Source organism: Martes martes (assembly GCF_963455335.1).
Source record: "Martes martes genome assembly, chromosome: 5".
NCBI lineage: Eukaryota > Metazoa > Chordata > Mammalia > Carnivora > Mustelidae > Martes > Martes martes.
The window spans coordinates 12,927,656-12,946,615 of record NC_137892.1 but is presented as its reverse complement, the minus strand read 5'-3'; the positions used below and the strand labels follow the sequence as shown (position 1 = coordinate 12,946,615).

General features: G+C 38.1%; 1 protein-coding gene across 1 annotated transcript; it reads right to left on the bottom strand.

Moving 5' to 3' along the window:
- Positions 1–11,706: 11,706 nt before the first annotated feature.
- Positions 11,707–12,615, bottom strand: LOC308342692 (olfactory receptor 2H2-like; the record flags this gene model as incomplete). The annotated part of the gene is made up of 1 exon (XM_080803261.1): positions 11,707–12,615. Exon 1 carries the CDS (start codon positions 12,577–12,579, stop codon positions 11,707–11,709), a length of 873 nt encoding a protein of 290 aa, XP_080659387.1. The 5' UTR covers positions 12,580–12,615.
- Between the last annotated feature and the right edge of the window lie 6,345 nt (positions 12,616–18,960).

Here is an 18,960-nt window from a genome sequence, read left to right as displayed (position 1 = left end):
CACCATAAGATGACACAACATTAGAATAATTGGGATTCCAGAAGAAGAAGAAAGAGAGAGGGGAGCAGAAGGTATATTGGAGACAATGATTGGAGAGAATTTCCCTAATATGGCAAAGGGAACAAACATCAAAATCCAGGAGATGCTAAGAACGCCCCTCAAAATCAATAAAAATAGGTCCACACCTCGTCACCTGATAGTAAAATTTACAAGTATGAGCGACAAAGAGAAAATCCTGAAAGCAGCCCGGGAAAAGAAGTCTGTAACATACAAGGGTAAAAACATTAGATTGGCAGTGGATCTATCCACAGAGACCTGGCAGGCCAGAAAGAACTGGCATGATATATTCAGAGCAGTAAACGAAAAAAACATGCAGCCAAGAATACTATATCGGGCTAGGCTATCATTGAAAATAGAAGGAGAGATAAAGAGCTTCCAGGACAAACAAAAGCTGAAAGAATTTGCAAACACCAAACCAGCTCTACAGGAAATATTGAAAGGGGTCCTCTAAGCAAAGAGAGACCCTAAAAGGAGTAGATCAGAAAGAAACAGAGACAATATACAGTAACAGTCACCTTACAGGCAATACAATGGCACTATATTCATATCTCTCAGTAGTTACCCTGAATGTTAATGGGCTAAATGCCCCAAGCAAAAGACACAAGGTATCAGAATGGATAAAAAAACAAAACCCATCAATATGCTGCCTACAAGAAACTCATTTTAGACCGAAGACACCTCCAGATTTAAAGTGAGGGGATGGAAAACAATGTATCATGCTAATGGACATCAGAAGAAAGCTGGGGTGGCAATCCTTATAGCAGATCAATTAGATTTTAAGCCAAAGACTATAAGAAGAGATGAGGAAGGACACTATATCATACTCAAAGGGTCTGTCCAACAAGAAGACCTAACAATCTTAAATATCTATGCCCCTAACATGGGAGCAGCCAACTATATAAACCAATTAATAACAAAATCAAAGAAATACATTGACAGTAATACAATAATAGCAGGGGACTTTAACACTCCCCTCACTGAAATGGACAGATCATCTAAGCAAAAGATCAACAAGGAAATAAAGGCCTTAAATGACACACTGGACCAGATGGACATCACAGATATATTCAGAACATTCCATCCCAAAGCAACAGAATATGCATTCTTCTCTAGTGCACATGGAACATTCTCCAGAATAGACCACATCTGGGTCATAAATCAGGTCTCAATCGGTACCAAAAGATTGAGATCATTCCCTGCATATTTTCAGACCACAATGCTCTGAAGCTAGAACTCAATCACTAGAGGAAATTTGGAAAGAACGCAAATACATGGAGACTAAACAGCATCCTTCTAAAAAATGAATGGGTCAACCAGGAAATTAAAGGAGAATTGAAAAAATTCATGGAAACAAATGATAATGAAAACACAACGGTTCAAAATCTGTGGGACACAACAAAGGCAGTCCTGAGAGGAAAATATATAGCGGTACAAGCCTTTCTCAAGAAACAAGAAAGGTCTCAAATACACAACCTAACCCTACACCTAAAGGAGCTGGAGAAAGAACAACAAAGAAAGCCTAAACCCAGCAGGAGAAGAGAAATCATAAAGATCAGAGCAGAAATCAATGAAAGAGAAACTAAAAAAAAACAATAGAACAAATCAACAAAACTAGGAGCTGGTTCTTTGAAAGAATTAATAAGATTGACAAACCCCTGGCCAGACTTACCAAAAAGAAAAGAGAAAGGATGCAAATAAATAAAATCATGAATGAAAGAGGAGAGATCACAACCAACACCAAAGAAATACAAACAATTATAAGAACATACTACAAGCAACTCTAAGCCAACAAATTTGACAACCTTGAAGAAATGGATACATTTCTGGAGACATATAAACTACCACAACTGAACCAGGAAGAAATAGATAACCTGAACAGACGCATAACCAGTAAGGAGATTGAAAGAGTCATCAAAAATCTCCAAACCAAGAAACGTCCAGGACCAGACAGCTTCCCAGGGGAATTCTACCAAACATTTAAAGAAGAATTCATTCCTATTCTCCTGAAACTGTTCCAAAAAATAGAAATGGAAGGGAAACTTCCAAACTCATTTTATGAGGCCAGCATCACCTTGATCCCAAAACCAGACAAGGACCCATCAATAAAGAGAATTACAGACCAATATCCTTGATGAACACAGATGCGAAAATTCTCACCAAAATACTGGCCAGTAGGATCTAACAGTACATTAAAAGGATTATTCACCACGACCAAGTGGGATTTATTCCAGGGCTGCAAGTTTGGTTCAACATCAGCAAATCCATCAATGTGATACAATACATTAATAAAAGAAAGAATAAGAACCAAATGATACTCTCAATAGATGCTGAAAAAGCATTTGACAAAGTGCAGCATCCCTTCCTGAGTAAAACTCTTCAAAATGTAGGGATCGAAGGCACATACCTCAACATTATCAAAGCCATCTGTGAAAAATCCACTGCAAATATCATTCTCAATGGAGAAAAACTGAAAGCTTTTCCGCTAAGGTCAGGAACAAGGCAAGGATGTCCGTTATCACCACTGCTGTTCAACATAGTACTAGAAGTCCTAGCCTCAGTAATCAGACAACAAAAAGAAATTAAAGGCATCCAAATTGGCAAAGAAGAAGTCAAACTATCACTCTTTGCAGATGATATGATACTATATGTGGAAAACCCAAAAGGCTCCACTCCAAAACTGCTAGAACTTGTACAGGCATTCAGTAAAGTGTCAGGATATAAAGTCAATGCACAGAAATCAGTCGCATTTCTTTACACTAACAACAAGACAGAAGAAAGAGAAATTGAGGAGCCAGTCCCATTTACAATCGCACCCAAAACCATAAGATACCTAGGAATAAATCTAACCAAAGAGGCAGAGAATCTGTACTCAGAAAACTATAAAGTACTCATGAAAGAAATTGAGGAAGACACAAAGAAATGGAAAAATATTCCATGCTCATGGATTGGAAGAACAAATATTGTGAAAATGTCTATTCTACCTAAAGCAATCTACACATTTAATGCAATCCTTATCAAAATCCCATCCACTTTTTTTAAAGACATAGAACAAATAATCCTAAAATTTATATGGAACTGGAAAAGACCTCGAATAGCCAAAGGAATATTGAAAAAGAAAGCCAAAGTTGGTGGCATCACAATTCCAGACTTCAAGCTCTATTACAAAGCTGTCATCATCAAGACAGTATGGTGTTGGCACAAAAACAGACATATAGATCAATGGAACAGAATAGAGAGCCCAGAAATAGACCCTCAACTCTATGGTCAACTAATCTTCGACAAAGCAGGGAAGAATATCCAATGGAAAAAAGACAGCCTCTTCAACAAATGGTGCTGGGAAAATTGGACAGCCACATGCAGAAAAATGAAATTGGACTATTTCCTTACACCACACGAAAATAGACTCAAAATGGATGAAGGACCTCAGTGTGAGAAAGGAATCCATCAAAATCCTTGAGGAAAATGCAGGCAGCAACCTCTTTGACCTCAACCGCAGCAACTTCTTCCTAGGAACATCGGCAAAGGCAACAGAAGCAAGAGCAAAAATGAACTATTGGGATTGCATCAAGATCAAAAACTTTTGCACAGCAAAGGAAACAGTGAACAAAACCAAAAGACAACTGACAGAATGGGAGAAGATATTTGCAAACGACATATCAGATAAAGGGCTAGTATCCAAAATCTATAAAGAGCTTATCAAACTCAACACCCAAAGAACAAATAATCCAATCAAGAAATGGGCAGAGGACATGAACAGACATTTCTGCAAAGAGGACAACCAGATGGCCAACAGACACATGAAAAAGTGCTCCACATCACTCGGCATCAGGGAAATACAAATCAAAACCACAATGAGATACCACCTCACACCAGTCAGAATGGCTAAAATTAACAAGTCAAGAAATGACAGATGCTGGCGAGGATGCGGAGAGAGGGGAGCTCTCCTACACTGTTGGTGGGAATGCAAGCTGGTGCAACCACTCTGGAAAACAGTGTGGAGGTTCCTCAAAAAACTGAAAATAAAGCTACCCTATGACCCAGCGATTGCACTACTGGGTATATATCCTAAAGATACAAACGTGGTGCTCCGAAGGGGCACGTGCACCAGAATGTTTATAGCAGCAATGTATACAATAGCCAAACTATGGAAAGAACCTAGATGTCCATCAACAGATTAACGGATAAAGAAGATGTGGTGTATATACACAATGGAATACTATGCAGCCATCAAAAGAAATGAAATCTTGCCATTTGTGATGACGTGGATGGAACTAGAGGGTATTATGCTTAGTGAAATAAGTCAATCAGAGAAAGACAACTATTATATGTGAGGAAGTGGAGATGCAAGGCGGGGAGTGGGGGTTGGGGGGAGGTAGGAAAAGAAAAAATGAAAAGATGGGATTGGGAGGGAGACAAACCATAAAAGACTCAATCTCCAAAAACAGACTGAGGGTTGCTGGGGGGAGGGGGGACGGGAGAGGGTGGTGGGGATATGGACATTGGGGAGGGTATGTGCTATGATGAGTGCTGTGAAATGTGTAAACCTGGCGATTCACAGACCTGTACCCCTTGGGATAAAAATACATTATATGTTTTTTAAAATTAAAAAAAAAAAAGAATTCTTTCTTGGTCATCCTCTTTGAACTCTAATGTCTTTTCCTACATCAGTTTTTGCTACTTGGAGTGGTGGTGATATTTCTGTTATGCTCCATGGTTTAACAGGAATTGACCAAAGATCCACAATTCTTGGTTTCTTTTAGAGTAAAATGGTATTTACAGGTTACAATCAGGACTGTAAGTTCTGGGTTACTACTGGGTTATTTTTATAAATAAACAAATAAGTCAGTACTTGAAAGTGATATTTCTTGTTCCAAAGTAAGATTAAAGGATTTTATTTAATTTCTTGGCTTTTTATCTTTATTTTATATTAAAAAAAATCTTGGTTCCTAAACATATTAATCTCATTATAGATTTACTTTATCCTATCATCTATGTATCTGTGTATCCATCATCTATCAACGAACTATATAAATAATTGCAAACTCAAGATACAGAAATTCAAGATTCCTTTTTTTATATGTGTGTGTTATGTTAGTCACCATACAATAATACATGATTAGTTTTTGTAAATTTAATTTTATTTTTTCAGTGTTCCAAAATTCATTGTTTATGTACCACACCCAGTGCTCCATGCAATATGTGCCCTCCTTAATATCCACCCTCAGGCTCACCCATCCCCCCCACCCCCCTCCCTTCTAAAACCCTCAATTTGTTTCTCAGATCTTCATGGTTGTTTTTGTCTGAGAAATTTCGCTCCAGGTCATACAGCAACAGTATGGTTTGACAGCTCATTGAAACTAAATCTTGGTAGAAACCATTTTATGTTAAGATTGAAACCTGTTCTGACTCTTCTTCTCTGTAGTTGAATTGTTTTTCTGATTGGATACATTTAGATTCTACTTTAAAAAAAAAACATATTTTATTTATTTATTTGACAGAGATCACAAGTAGGCAGAGAGGCAGGCAGAGAGAGGGGGGGAAGCAGGCTCCATGCCAAGCAGAGAGCCCGATGCAGGGCTCGATCCCGGGATGTTGGGATCATGACCTGAGCCGAAGGCAGAGGCTTTAACCCACTGAGCCACCCAGGTGCCCCTAGATTCTACTTTTTTATCTTTGAAGCCAAGTAACTTCATTAGGCACTTCTCTTTCAATACTGCATGTTCTATTTCTTTTTGACCTTTTAATCTTCAGATTCAATTCTCTTTCATTTCAGCAACATGCTATGTTTTAATAATTTCCAGGTGCATCTGTTTTGGTGTGTTTTTCTGTAGTGATAATAATTTTGTGTAAAAGGACAGTCATATTCTTCTATGCCTGTCATCATTTTCTATCTGCTTTACTTAATTTATCTTTGCTACTTAGTTTTCTGTAATTTTCTTCTATTTTCACCAGGAGATTTTTTTTTAAAGATTTTATTTATTTATTTGAAAGAAAGAGTGCGCATGAATGCAGGGGAGGAGCAGAGGAAGAAGGAGAAGCAGACTCCCTGCTGAGCAGCCCCCTCCCCCACCCCCACCTGGGGCTGGATCTCAGGACCTGAGATCATGACCTGAGTCCAAAGGCAGAGTTTAACCAACTGAGCCACCCAGGCATCACTTCAGCAGTAAATACTTTGTGCTTCCTCTAAAGTGTTTTATGGTGGTGTTAGAGAGGTCTGGAGACCTTTGAACTCTCAGTTGGCACCTTTGCCACTCGCATCACCACAATGCGTGTTTGTGTCATGTTTCCCACTAAGAGTTGCAGGGCTCAGAAATCAGTGGGTTGAGGGCACTCCCCTCTCCACTTTCTCTTTCCCATCTCACCTCCAGCCAGAGGAATGTCTGATTCCAACCTCTAGGAGCTACCCCACTTTCCCTGTTGCTATAGATGTGGACTGTAGCACACAGAGAGAGCCACACATCACACACAGCTGCATACCACACCCTCAACATTGTCATTGCCATGGCCCATCCCGGGGTCAAGATCACGATCTCTGGACTGACCACACAGGCCAGTACCCCCTCACTATTCATTGACTGTGTGACCATGGGAGCACCTTTATCTCTCTGTGTCTGAGTCCTCATCTCTAACATGACAAAGATCATCACATCTGCTTCAATTTGTGTGTGAGGAAGAAATGAGTTAATATCTGTAAAGCACTTAGAATAATGCCTGGCATGCAACAGGTACCATTGTCTCTTTCAGCTCTAAGTGTGTCTGAGAAATGAGGACTATTCTATTATTGGGATAAGACTACAGGTTCTCATCATGTTCTTCGTCTCCATAATAATGGAGCACTGTGTGACAGTGGATGACCAGCTGTGCATGGGGGTTGGATCTCTGTGCCTGACCCGGGGTAGAGAGATATTTGTGGCTATGAGTGTGATTGGACAACCATGCCTGTTTTCAGTCCTGTGTCTTTACTTATTCCTGCTTAGAACTCTCTTAATGGACATGTGCATTCTAACCTTTGAGGAGCTATTATCTTCCCTGGTATATCCATTCATAGCTGTCTGTTCAGAATATATACTTGAACTGTGCTGTGTTCTCTATGGCTCTGTGTTACAGACTGAATTGTATCCCCCCACCCCTAAATTCCTATGTTGAAACCCCAAGCCCCAGTACCTCAAAAAGGTGACTGTATTTAAAGATAGAGACTTCAAAAAGGATATTAAGTTAAAGCATACTCATTAAGCTAGGTTGTAATTCAGTCTGATTGGGTCCTTATAAGAAGAGTAGGTTAGGACACATACATGCAAAGAGGGAAAACCATAGGCACACACAAGGAGAAGACAGTTACCCACAGGCCAAGGAGAGAGACCTGAGGAGAAATCTACCCTGCTGACATGTTTATTTTGGACTTTGCAGCCTCTAAAACTGTGGCAACATAACTTTCTGTCATTTAAGCTGCCCATTAAGTTGATGGTGGTATTTGTTATGGCAGCGCTAGCAAACTAGTATGCTCTAAATGCTCTAATGCAGAGTTAGTGCAGAAAATCCATGCCTTTTGGCACCAATAAAAGGGTCTAAATTACATATCAACAGTCAAATGGTCATAGGTCCAGGTAAATGCATTCAAAGATCAAATAAGTGATAATGAAATTTCAGCATCAAACATAAAGTGAATCACGGGTTCGAGGAATCAAGTAAAATTTGAAAGCTTTCTTCCATTTCCTCAAGGAAGACTTCACTTAGATGAGATCTAAGGTTGAACATAAAACAGAGTTGTGTCCCCTGAGCATGGAATGGCAGAAGCAGAAAAGTTACAAAAGAAATTGAGGAGCTGTTTAAGAAGAAAGAAAGAAAAAGAAAGTGGGCAGAGGAAAAAGTGGGATGAAGAATGCAAAAGGAAGGGCACCGAATAATTCTGCTCATGAAGATTATAGGCCAATAGAAATGCATGTATTCCATTAATGAATTGGTTTGGTACTCCTCAAGCCTCTTGAGATGAACGAGCAGTTCCCAGGACTGAAGCTGACCAAGCATGGAGAGTGATTCAGTAGGCCCTGAGGCCATGCCGATTGTCTGCATGACAAATTCTAACAAGGGGGAATCCCTTTCTGGGTGATCATACATGGAGCTGTGCTTCCCAAACTGTTCTGCTCATGTATATCATCTGGGAACAGGATAAAAAGCAGATTCAAGCTTAGTGGGTTTGGCTTAGAAGCTGGGATTCTGCATTTATATCATGCTCCAGGTGATGCTGATGCTGTGTATCCCACACTGGAGCAGGGAGGTTACAGGTCCAGAGACACATGCATTTGTCTGGGAAGCAGGGACAGGTCGGCTGAGCTGTACTCAGACAAGTACATGGTTCTCTTTTATTGCAGGATAGAGAGGACTGCATTAGCAGGTTATGCTTTTGTTGACTTCTTTATTTATATCAACATTTAACTAAAAACAGTCCGGTGGAATGTCTTCTCTGAAGATGGATCAAATTTTCCAATGGAAACCTTGCATATTGCATATAAAACAAGTATCAGGAAGCATCTGAAAGAAGAGAGAAGAGGCCAGCTAGGGGCCTCCAGACACAAGGAATGACACTGTGGTGAGGTCCCTGGCTTCTGTTTCCTTGTTTTTTATTCATTCCTCTCCCCCAGTCTTGGAGCTCATGAAGCTCTTTTCAACAAATGATGCTGGAGTAATTGGCTATCCACATGCTGAATAAGCAAATAAACCTCTGCCTAACCTTACATTTTGTGTAGAAATCAACAAAAATGGAATGCACAACTGGCTCGATCAGTGGAACATGAACTCTTGTTCTAGGGGTTGTACGTTCAAGCCCCATGCTGGATGTAGAGATTACCTAAAAATAAAATGAAAAACCACAAAAATTTAAGAAACAACATAGGAGAAAGTTTCTATAGCTTGGACCTACAGCATGGAGAGGTTTTAGAGATGACACTAAATGCATGATCCATAAAAGGAAAACTTGGTAAACTGGATTTCATTAATATTTAAAATGTTTGGGGGCTCCTGGGTGGCTCAGTCAGTTGGGTGTCCCACTCTTCATTTCAGCTCAGGTTATGATCTCATTGGTTCAAATGAGATCAAACCCCGAGTTGGGCTCACTCAGTTCAGAGTCTGCTTGAAGATTCTCTCTCTTTGTCCCTGTCCCCACTAACCCTCTCTCTAGGATAAATAAATAAATCTTTAAACAAATTTTAGAGGTGGCTGGGTGGCTAAGTGTGCTAAGCATCTGCCTTTGGCTCAGGTCATGATCTCAGGGTCCTGGGATCAAGTCCCTCATCAAGCTCTTTGCTCAGCTTGCTTCTGCCTCTCACTCTGTCCCTGTGCTCTCTCTCTCTCAAATAAATAAATGAAATCCTAAAAAAATTAAAATGTTTGCTGTGTGAAAGACTTTGTTAAAATGATGGGAAAAACAACAACAACAACAGCAGCACCAAGCTACGGATAAGGATCAGGTATTTCCAAACCATATGTCTGACAAGAAACTTCCCTGTAGAATATACAAGGAAATCTCAAATTTAACAACAGAAAACAATTAGAAAACAGGCAAAAGATAAGATTTATTGAGGACAATTCACTGATGAAAGATGAAGAATATTCATCATTGATAGCCATTAGAGAAATTAAAATTAAAATCAGTGAGATATCCTTAGGCAACTATCAGAATGGGTAAAATTAAAAAAAAAAAACAACACCACCAAATGCTTGCAAGGATGCAGAGAAACTGGATTGCTCCTATGTTTTTTTGTGGGAAAAGTAAGTTTTACAGCCGCCCTGGGAAGCTTATGGAAGTTTCTTACAACATTAGACAGGTGCTTACTATATGATTCAGTAATTGTACTCTTTGGCATTTGTCCCAGAGAAACACAATTCTAACCATCACACAAATCCTGTTCATAAATGTTCATAGCAGCTTTATTCTGATAGCCCCAACCTGGAGATAGCTCAGAATCTTTCAATGGGTGAATTAGATGAACTGAAGAATCGATACCCTCAAATAATCTTTGGCAATTAAAAGGAAAAAAAAACTATTGATACACACAACAACCGATATATTTCCAGAGAATTCTGCTGAATGAAAAATGCCAGTCTCGAAAGGCTACTTTTTATGTAGTTATATTTGTATAAAATTCTCAAATTGGCCAAAATGTAGAAACACAGCATAGATGGGCTGATGCCAGGATTTAAACAGTTGTGATTGCGGTGGGAGAGAAGCAGGCATGGCTTTCAAAGACAGTGAGAAGGATGCTTGTGTTGGGGGAAATACTCTGTATTTTCTGTTTATCAATGTCAATAATGCTTGTTACATTGTAGTACAGTTTTGCAAGATGTTACCACTGGTGGACATTGGGTAATGGGTCTATGGGATATCTATTAATTCTTACAGTTGCATATGCATCTACAATTACCTCAAAATTCATTGTTTCTTTTAAAATAAATCCAGTGTAGCAGGCACAGTAAGAATGTCTTTATAGTCATAAGATTGTAACAGTTTTGAGATTATTATTTTCTTTAGGGAATTTCAAGAATGAGAACTCCTGTTTTTGTTTCTTATCTTTATTCTGCTCACACATGGAGCTTTTGCTTAACAGAAAGTGATATGTGGGAATTATACTGAGCATAATCTGTAAGATGACCAGGGCTGTACCTTCCTCTTGATTAGATTTGTATTCTGCATTGCTTTCATGGTGTCAAGAGTTATGAGACGTGAAGCCAGTGGTTTACAGTTCTGAACCCACACTTGTATCACCCAGCTTCATGGTGAGGGTGATGCTGGGAGTGTGCATGCCATATTTCTGCTTCACTTGCTCATTTCTTATGAGACTTCATATAAGCAGGTGGACTGCGAGCAGGCTGGTGTTGGGAAGGAAATGCATTCTTCCCTCTTTGCTTTTTGTTTGGTTTCTTTCCTGTTCATTTCATCTCGAGGGGCAGTATATTAGGAAAAAAAAACAGTTGAATGAAGATTCTTCACTAGGTGGTGAACAAAACCTTTCCTCAATGACATCAGCCCCAGCCAGCAATGCTTCTGTCTCAGAAGTAAGAAGTCTGAAAACTTATGCTCCCAGGGGCCTCTTCTCTGGACCATAAGTTTGAAAAATTCCTATTCTTTCTTTTTGTTCCCCTAGTGGTAGGGGGTGCTTCTTTTTGCCTTTTCCTTCCTTCAATATCTAGTTAATAATTCCTCATAATAAATGCTTTCTTTTTGTTTTTATAATGAGAGTGGTGTCTACTTCCTGACAAGTCCCAGTGTTACTCCAGCATCTCTGTTTAAAGATAACAGAGTCAGGGGGCACCTGGGTGGCTCAGTGGGTTAAGCCTCTGCCTTCAGCTCGGGTCATGATCTCAGGGTCCTGGGATCCAGCCCCGCATTGGGCTTTCCGTTCAGCAGGGAGCCTGCTTTTCCCTCCCTCTCTGCCTATTTGTGATCTCTCTCTCTCTGTCAAATAAATAAATAAATAATCTTAAAAATAAAAGATAACAGAGTCAGGTGCATCAAATGTAGATTTCATTAGTCCACTGTACAAAGCAGGCTAACATCCCCTCCACTAGAGGTGAGAGTTGAGAGTTCTCATGCATGGGAATCACACATTTGAGCAAAGGAAGCTGATCTCCCTTTGAGTCTGAGCCCTTTCCTCACTCTTCACTGGCCATTCTGTCTTTCCATAAGAGCCTCTTGAAAGCTCCCTTTATGTCCTTGTTCCTCAAAGTGTAGATGAGGGGGTTGAGAGTGGGAGTCACCACAGTGTAGAAAAGAGTTAGGAACTTGCCTCCCTTCTGGGAAAAGTGACTCCGGGGTCGGATGTAGACAGCAGTGACACTGCAGTAGAAGAGAAAGACAACGGCCAGGTGGGAAGAGCAGGTGCGGAAGGCCTTGGTTCTGCCCTCCCGGGACTGGATGGCCAGCACTGCCTGGGCGATGTGGCCGTAGGAGACAAGGATGAGCAGAAGTGGCCCCATCAAGAAGATGGCACCAATCACTGAAATCTGGAGCTCATTGACATGCGTGTCTCCGCAGGCCAGGCGGATCAGTGCAGGGACCTCACAGACAAAGTCGTCAACCTGGTGGTGGTGGCAAAAGGGGAGTTTCATCGTGGTGGGAGACTGTACCAAGGTGCCAAAAATTCCACTTGCCCAGACCAGGAATGCCAGCTTGTGACACAGGCTTGGGTGCATGATTACTGCATAGTGCAGGGGTCGACACACTGCCACATAGCGATCAAAGGCCATGACCAGCAGCAGGACACACTCTGCAGCTCCAAGTCCCAGGAAGATGTAAAGCTGGACTGCACATCCCAGGTAGCTGATGGTCTTGTCCGAGCCCCAGAAATTGACCAGCATCTGGGGGATGCAGCTGGTAGTAAAGCAGAGGTCCAGGATGGAGAGGTGGGTGAGGAAGAAGTACATGGGGGTGTGCAGGTGAGGGTCTAGGTGAGACAGGAGTATGATGGTGGTGTTGCCCACGAGGGTTACTGTGTAAAAGACAGATACAGCTACAAATAGGGTCATTTCTAGCCTGGGGTTATCTGAGAAGCCCAAGAGGATGAAGCCATCTGGGATGGTGCCATTGGCATTTCTATCCAGCGCCCACCTGGAACTGCAAGGAGCAACCCATCAATTAGAATACCACCTACAAGAGGTAGAGAAAAGCGATTTTTGATTTCAGAAAGTTGCCCTTTCTTCATTAATATTTTCTCTAAGCTTTTACTGACTTTTCTTTTATCTCTATCCCTTTTTGGACATTTTCATGTTAATTTCTTTGAACCTGGCCTGTTCTAGCAAACTTTTAGAACATGAGATTGTGGTAGGTTGTTATTGAAAACTAACTGTTGGCACTATGAGTGACTTATGCCAGCAAACTGGACATCTAGATAAAATGGCAAAAAACTCTAGAAACATGCAAACTGCCAAAACTGAATCAAGAAGACATAGAAAACCTGAATAGATCAATTAATTACTATTATAAAGAGTGAATCAGTAATAAAAAAATCTCCCAAAAAATAAAAGCATAGGACTAGATGTATTCACTGATGAATTTTACCAAACATTTATAAAATAAATGACAACAAACCTCAAACTTTTCCCAAAAAAATCAGAGGAAGGAGCACTCCCAAACTCATTTATCCAAGGCAACATTACCATAATACAAACTCTAGATAAGGACACCACCAAAAAAGAGAACGACAGACCAATACCCTGTTGAATATAGATGCAAAAAATTTCAGCAAAATGCTAGCACATTGAATTCAGCAGCACATTAAAAGGATCATGTCCCATAATCAAGCAGAGTTTATCCCTGGGATCCAATGGTGGTTTAATATATGCAAATCAATCAATGTGATACAACATATTAATACAATGAAAGAAAAACTTATATGATCATTTCATTACCAGTGTAATAAGTATTTGACAAAATTCAGTATCTGTTAATGATGAAAACCTCTTTTTTAAAAATTTTGAGTATAGTTGACAATGTTACATTAGTTTCAGATGTACAACATAGTCGACAAGTTGATACATTATGCTGTGCTCATCACAAGTGTAACCACCATCTGTCCCCATACATCACTACTACAATATCATTGACCAAATTCCCTATGCTGTGTCTTTTATGTCCATGACTTATTCATTCCATAATGGAAAGCCTGTGTCTTCCACTCCCTTTCACCCATTTTGCCCATCCCCTTGCACTCCTCCCTTCTAGCAACTTATAGGTCTGATTCCATGTTTTTATTTATTTATTTATTCCTTTTTCTTCTTTAGATTCCACATATGGGATGATGTGAGTGAAATCATGTGGTAGTTGTCTTTCTCAGTCTGACTTATTTCACTTAGCGTGGTACACTCTAGGTCCATCCGTGTTGTCACAAATGATGCTTTCGCATCCTTTTTAACGTTTGCATAATATTCTATTTATATATATCACATCTTCCTTATCCATTCATTTATCAACCGACACTGGGTTTCTTCTGTATCTTGGCTAATCTAAAGAATGCGGCAATAAAAATAGAGGTGCACATATCTCTTTGAATTAGTGTTTTTCTTTTCTTTGGGTAAATACTCAGTAGTAGAATTATTGGATTGTAGGGAAGCTCTATTTTTCACTTTTTGAGGAAACTCTGTATTGCTTTTGGTTGTACCAATTTGCATTCTGACCAGTAGTTTATGACAGTTCCTTTTTCTCCACATCCTCATCAAAACTTGTTATTTCTTGTGTTTCTGATTTTACTCATTCTGATAGGTGTGAGGTCATATCTCATTGTGATTTTGATTTGCATTTCCTTGATGATTAGGGGTGTTGAGCATCTTTTCATGTGTTTATTGGCCATTTGCATGTCTTCATTGGAAAAAAAAATCTATTCATGTTTTCTGCCCATGAATGGACAATTGATGAGTAGATATCAGATTCTGTTGTTTTGTTGTTGTTCTGATTTGCTGCTTTGTTTTTGGTGCTGACTTGTATAAGTTTTTTTGTATATTTTGGATGTAAACCCTTTATTGCATATACATAATGAATACTTTTGACAAATTAAGTATACTGGGAATGTGGCTTGACATAATAAAGGTTATCTATGACAAGCCCACAGCTAACACCATACTCAATTTTGAAAGGCTGAGTTGAGAGCTTTTTCTCTAAGATCAACAATAAGAAAAAAAGGATACTATCTCATTGCACTTATTCAACAAAGTACTGAAAATTCTAGCCAGATTGATCAGGAAAGAAAAAGAAACAAAAGCCATCAGAATTATAAAGGAAGAAGTAAAATGTTCCTATTTGCAGATGACACGACTTATATAAAGAAAATCACAAAACTCCACCAAAAAACCAATAAATTCAGTAAAGTTTCAGGGTACAAAGTTAACCAACAGAAACCAGTAATATTTCTATACACTAGTGATGAATTATCTGGAAAAAGACTGATTCTATTTACAATATCACCAAAACAATAAAATACTTAAGAAAAAAACAAAGGAGGCGAAAAATCTCTACTCCAAAAATTATAACACACTGATAAGAGTGTAAGAAACAAATAAATGGAAAGGTACCTTGTGTTTGTGAATTAGAAGAACTAATATTCTTGTAACATCAATACTACCAAAAAGCCAAGTATAGATTCAATGCAGTCCTGCAAGAATTCAAGGGCATTTTTACAGAAGTAGAGAAATCAATTTTTTTAATTTATTTATTTGACAGGCAGAGATCACAAGTAAGCAGAGAGACAGGCAGAGGGGGGCAGGGAAGCAGGCTCCTTGCTGAGCAGAAAGCCAGACACGAGACTCGATCCCAGGACCCTGAGATCATGACCTGAACTGAAGGCAGCGGCTTAACCCACTGAACCACCCTGGCGCCCCAGAAAAATCAATTTTAAAATTTATTTGGAAACACGAATGACTCTGACTTGCCAAAACAATTTTGAAGAAGAATAGAGCAAGAGACATTATACTTCCTGATTTGAAGCTGTACTATAAAGCCACAGTAATCAAAACAGTATGATATTAATGCAAAAACAGATAACTACATCAATGGAATGGAATAGAGAATGCAGAAAATAAACCCATGCATATATAGTAAACTAATATTTGATGAGGGAGCCCAAAAACTAACACACAAGTAATAGTTTCTTCAATAAATCATGCTGGGAAGATTGGATATTTTCAGGTAATAGTATGAAACTATAGACTCCTGTCTTTTATCACTGACAAAAGTTAACTCAAATTGGATTAAAAAATTCAATGGAAGATCTGAAACCATAAAACACCTAAAAGGAAAAAAAAATAGAAAAAAAATTCCTTGACATAGTTTTTTTTTTAATATGACACATAAAGCATAAGAGACATAACAAAAAATAAATAAGTGAGCACACACCAAAATAAATGATTTTGCACAGTAAAATAAATCACAAAAGGAAAAGGCAACCTATGGAATGGGAGAAAATATTTGCAAATCTTATATCTGATAAGGGGTAAATGTCCAGAATATACAAAGAACTCATACAACCCAACACACACACACACACACACACACACACACACTTAACTAAAAGTTTAATAAAATTTTTTTTCCAACAAAGATATACAAAAGGCCAACAGGTACAAGAAAAGAAGCTCAACATCAGTATAGAGACACACAAATCAAAACCCCAATAAGAGATCTCATTATTGTTGAAATAATCATTACAAAAAAGTCAAGGGATAAAAAATATTAGTATGGGTGTGAAGAAAAGCGACCCTTGCTTATTGTTGGTGAGCTTGTAAACTGGTATAGCCACTATGGAAAACTATATAGGATCTTGAAAAAATTAAAAATATCCCTACTATATGATGTAGTAATTTCAGCTCTGGGAATTTGTCCAAAGAAAATGGAACGATAACTCTAGAAGATATTTGCTCCTCCATGTGCATACTAGCACTGTATACAATAGCCAAGACACGGAAACAACCTAAACGTCCATTGGCAGATGACTGGATAACAAATTTGTTATATAAGCCATAATTACATATGAGAAAACTGTAGGTAAAAAGATATGAAATATGACACATATACATAAAATAGGGAGGAAGTAAAAAAGAAAGAATTAAGAAAATGTGTTTGAACTTGAATGACCATCAACTCAATATAGAATGTTATATACTTAAGATGTTATATATGAACCTCATGGTAGTCACAAACCTCAAAGTCATACTAAATAGACAAAAAATGAAGGGAAAGAGCCAAATATAACACTTCAGAAACTCATCAGTTATAGTGAAAAAGAGCAGGAGAAGAAGAAAGGAACAGAGAAAAACTACAAAACAATGAGAAAGCAATGAACAAAATGGCAATACATACATACCTATCAATACTTACTTTAGAAGCAAATGACCTAAATATTCCAATCAAAAGACACAGGGTGGTAGAATGAGTTAAAAAAATAAAAATTGTAGGCTGCCTGCATACATCTTAGACCTAAAGACACATATAGACTAAAAGACAAGAGATAGAAAGATATTTACTATGCTAATGGAAGCAAGACAACAGCAACAACAACAAATGGGGTAGCAATGCTCATATTAGGCAAAATAGACTTTGAAAAAAAGACTGTGACAAGAGACAAAGAAAATCATTACATAACAGTAAAGGGATCAATCGAACAAAAGGGTATAACAACTACAAATATTTATGCACCCAAAAAAGGAGCACCTAAATTTATAAAGCAAATATTAATGGAAATAAAGAAATTGATAGCAATACAATAATAGTAAAGACTTTAACATAGCCCTTTCATCAATAGATAGATTATCAATGCAGAAAATCAATAAGGAAATAGTATCTTTGAATAATGTATTAGACCAGATGGGCATAACAGATGCATAGAGAACATTCTACCAAACAAAACAAAACACACATCCTTTTCAAGTACACATAGAACGTGCTCCAGAATAGATCATATATTAGGCCATAAAACAAGCCTCAATAAATTAAAGAATATTGAAATCATACCATGCATCTTTTCTGACTATAATAGTATGAAACTAGAAATAAAATCATAAGGAAAACAAAACTGGAAAAAAAGCAAAAACATGTGGAGGCTAAACAACAAGATACTAAACAACCAGTTTGTCAACACAGCAATCAAAGAAGAAATTTAAAAAATACATAGAGACAAATGAAATAAAAAGACAATGGTCCAAACTCTTCAGAACACAGAAAAGCAGTTCTAAGAAATAAATATATAGTGGTATTGGTGTACCTCAAGAAACAAGAAAAAAGTCCAAATAAACAATTTCAGACCTTACAGCTAAAGAAACTGGAAAAAGAACAAGTAAAGCCCAAGGTAAGTAGAAGGAAGGAAATAAAGATTAGACTAGAAATAAGTGACACAGAGACTAAAAACAATAGAAAAAATAAATGAAACCAAAATCTGGTTCTTTGAAAAGATCAGCAAAACTGATAAACCTTTAGCCAGACTCATTAATGAAGAAAGGAAGAAGGAAAGAAGGAGAAAGAAAGAAGAGAGAAAGGACTCAAATAAATAAAAGCAGAAACGGAGGAGGAGAAATAACGACTGACAACACAGAAATACAAAGAATTATAAAAGAATACCATGAAAAATGGTATGCCAACAAATTGGACAACCTAAAAAAAAAAAAAAAAGGGTAAATCCTAGAAACATGCAATCTTCCAAAACCAAATCAGGAAGAAATAGAAAATCTGAACAGACCAATGACTAGTAACAAAATTGAATTGGTAATCAAAAATTACCAAAAAATAAAAGTCCAGAATCAGAGGGCTTCACAGCTGAGTTTTATTAAAAATGTAAATAAGAGTTAATACCTTTCTCAAATGTAGAAGAGGAAGGAAAGCTTCCAAATTGAGACCAGCATAACCCTGATACTAAAATCAGACAGACTCCACGAAGAAAACTGCATACCAATATCCTTGAAGAACATAGAGGGAAAATCCTCAACAAAATATTAGCAAATCAAATCCAACAATACATTAGAAGGATCATTCACCATGATCAAAGTGGGATTTATTTCAGGGATGCAAGAATTGTTCAATATTCACAAATGAATCAGTGTCATAAGTCACATCAACAAAACAAAAGATAAAAATCATGTGACAATCTCAATAGATGCAGAGAAAGTATTTACAAAATCCAACAGCCATTTATAATGAAAACTCTCAAAAAAGTGGGTTTAGAGGCAACGTAAGTCAATATAATTATTGCCATATATGAAAAAATCTATAGCTACCATCATAGTGCTGAAAAACTTTCCCCTAAGGTCAGGAAAAAAACAAGGATGCTCATTTTCATGACTTTTATTCAACAGTATTGGAAATCCTAGCCACAGAAATCAGAAAAGATAAAGACACAGAGGCATCCATATTGGTAAAGAAGGAGTTAA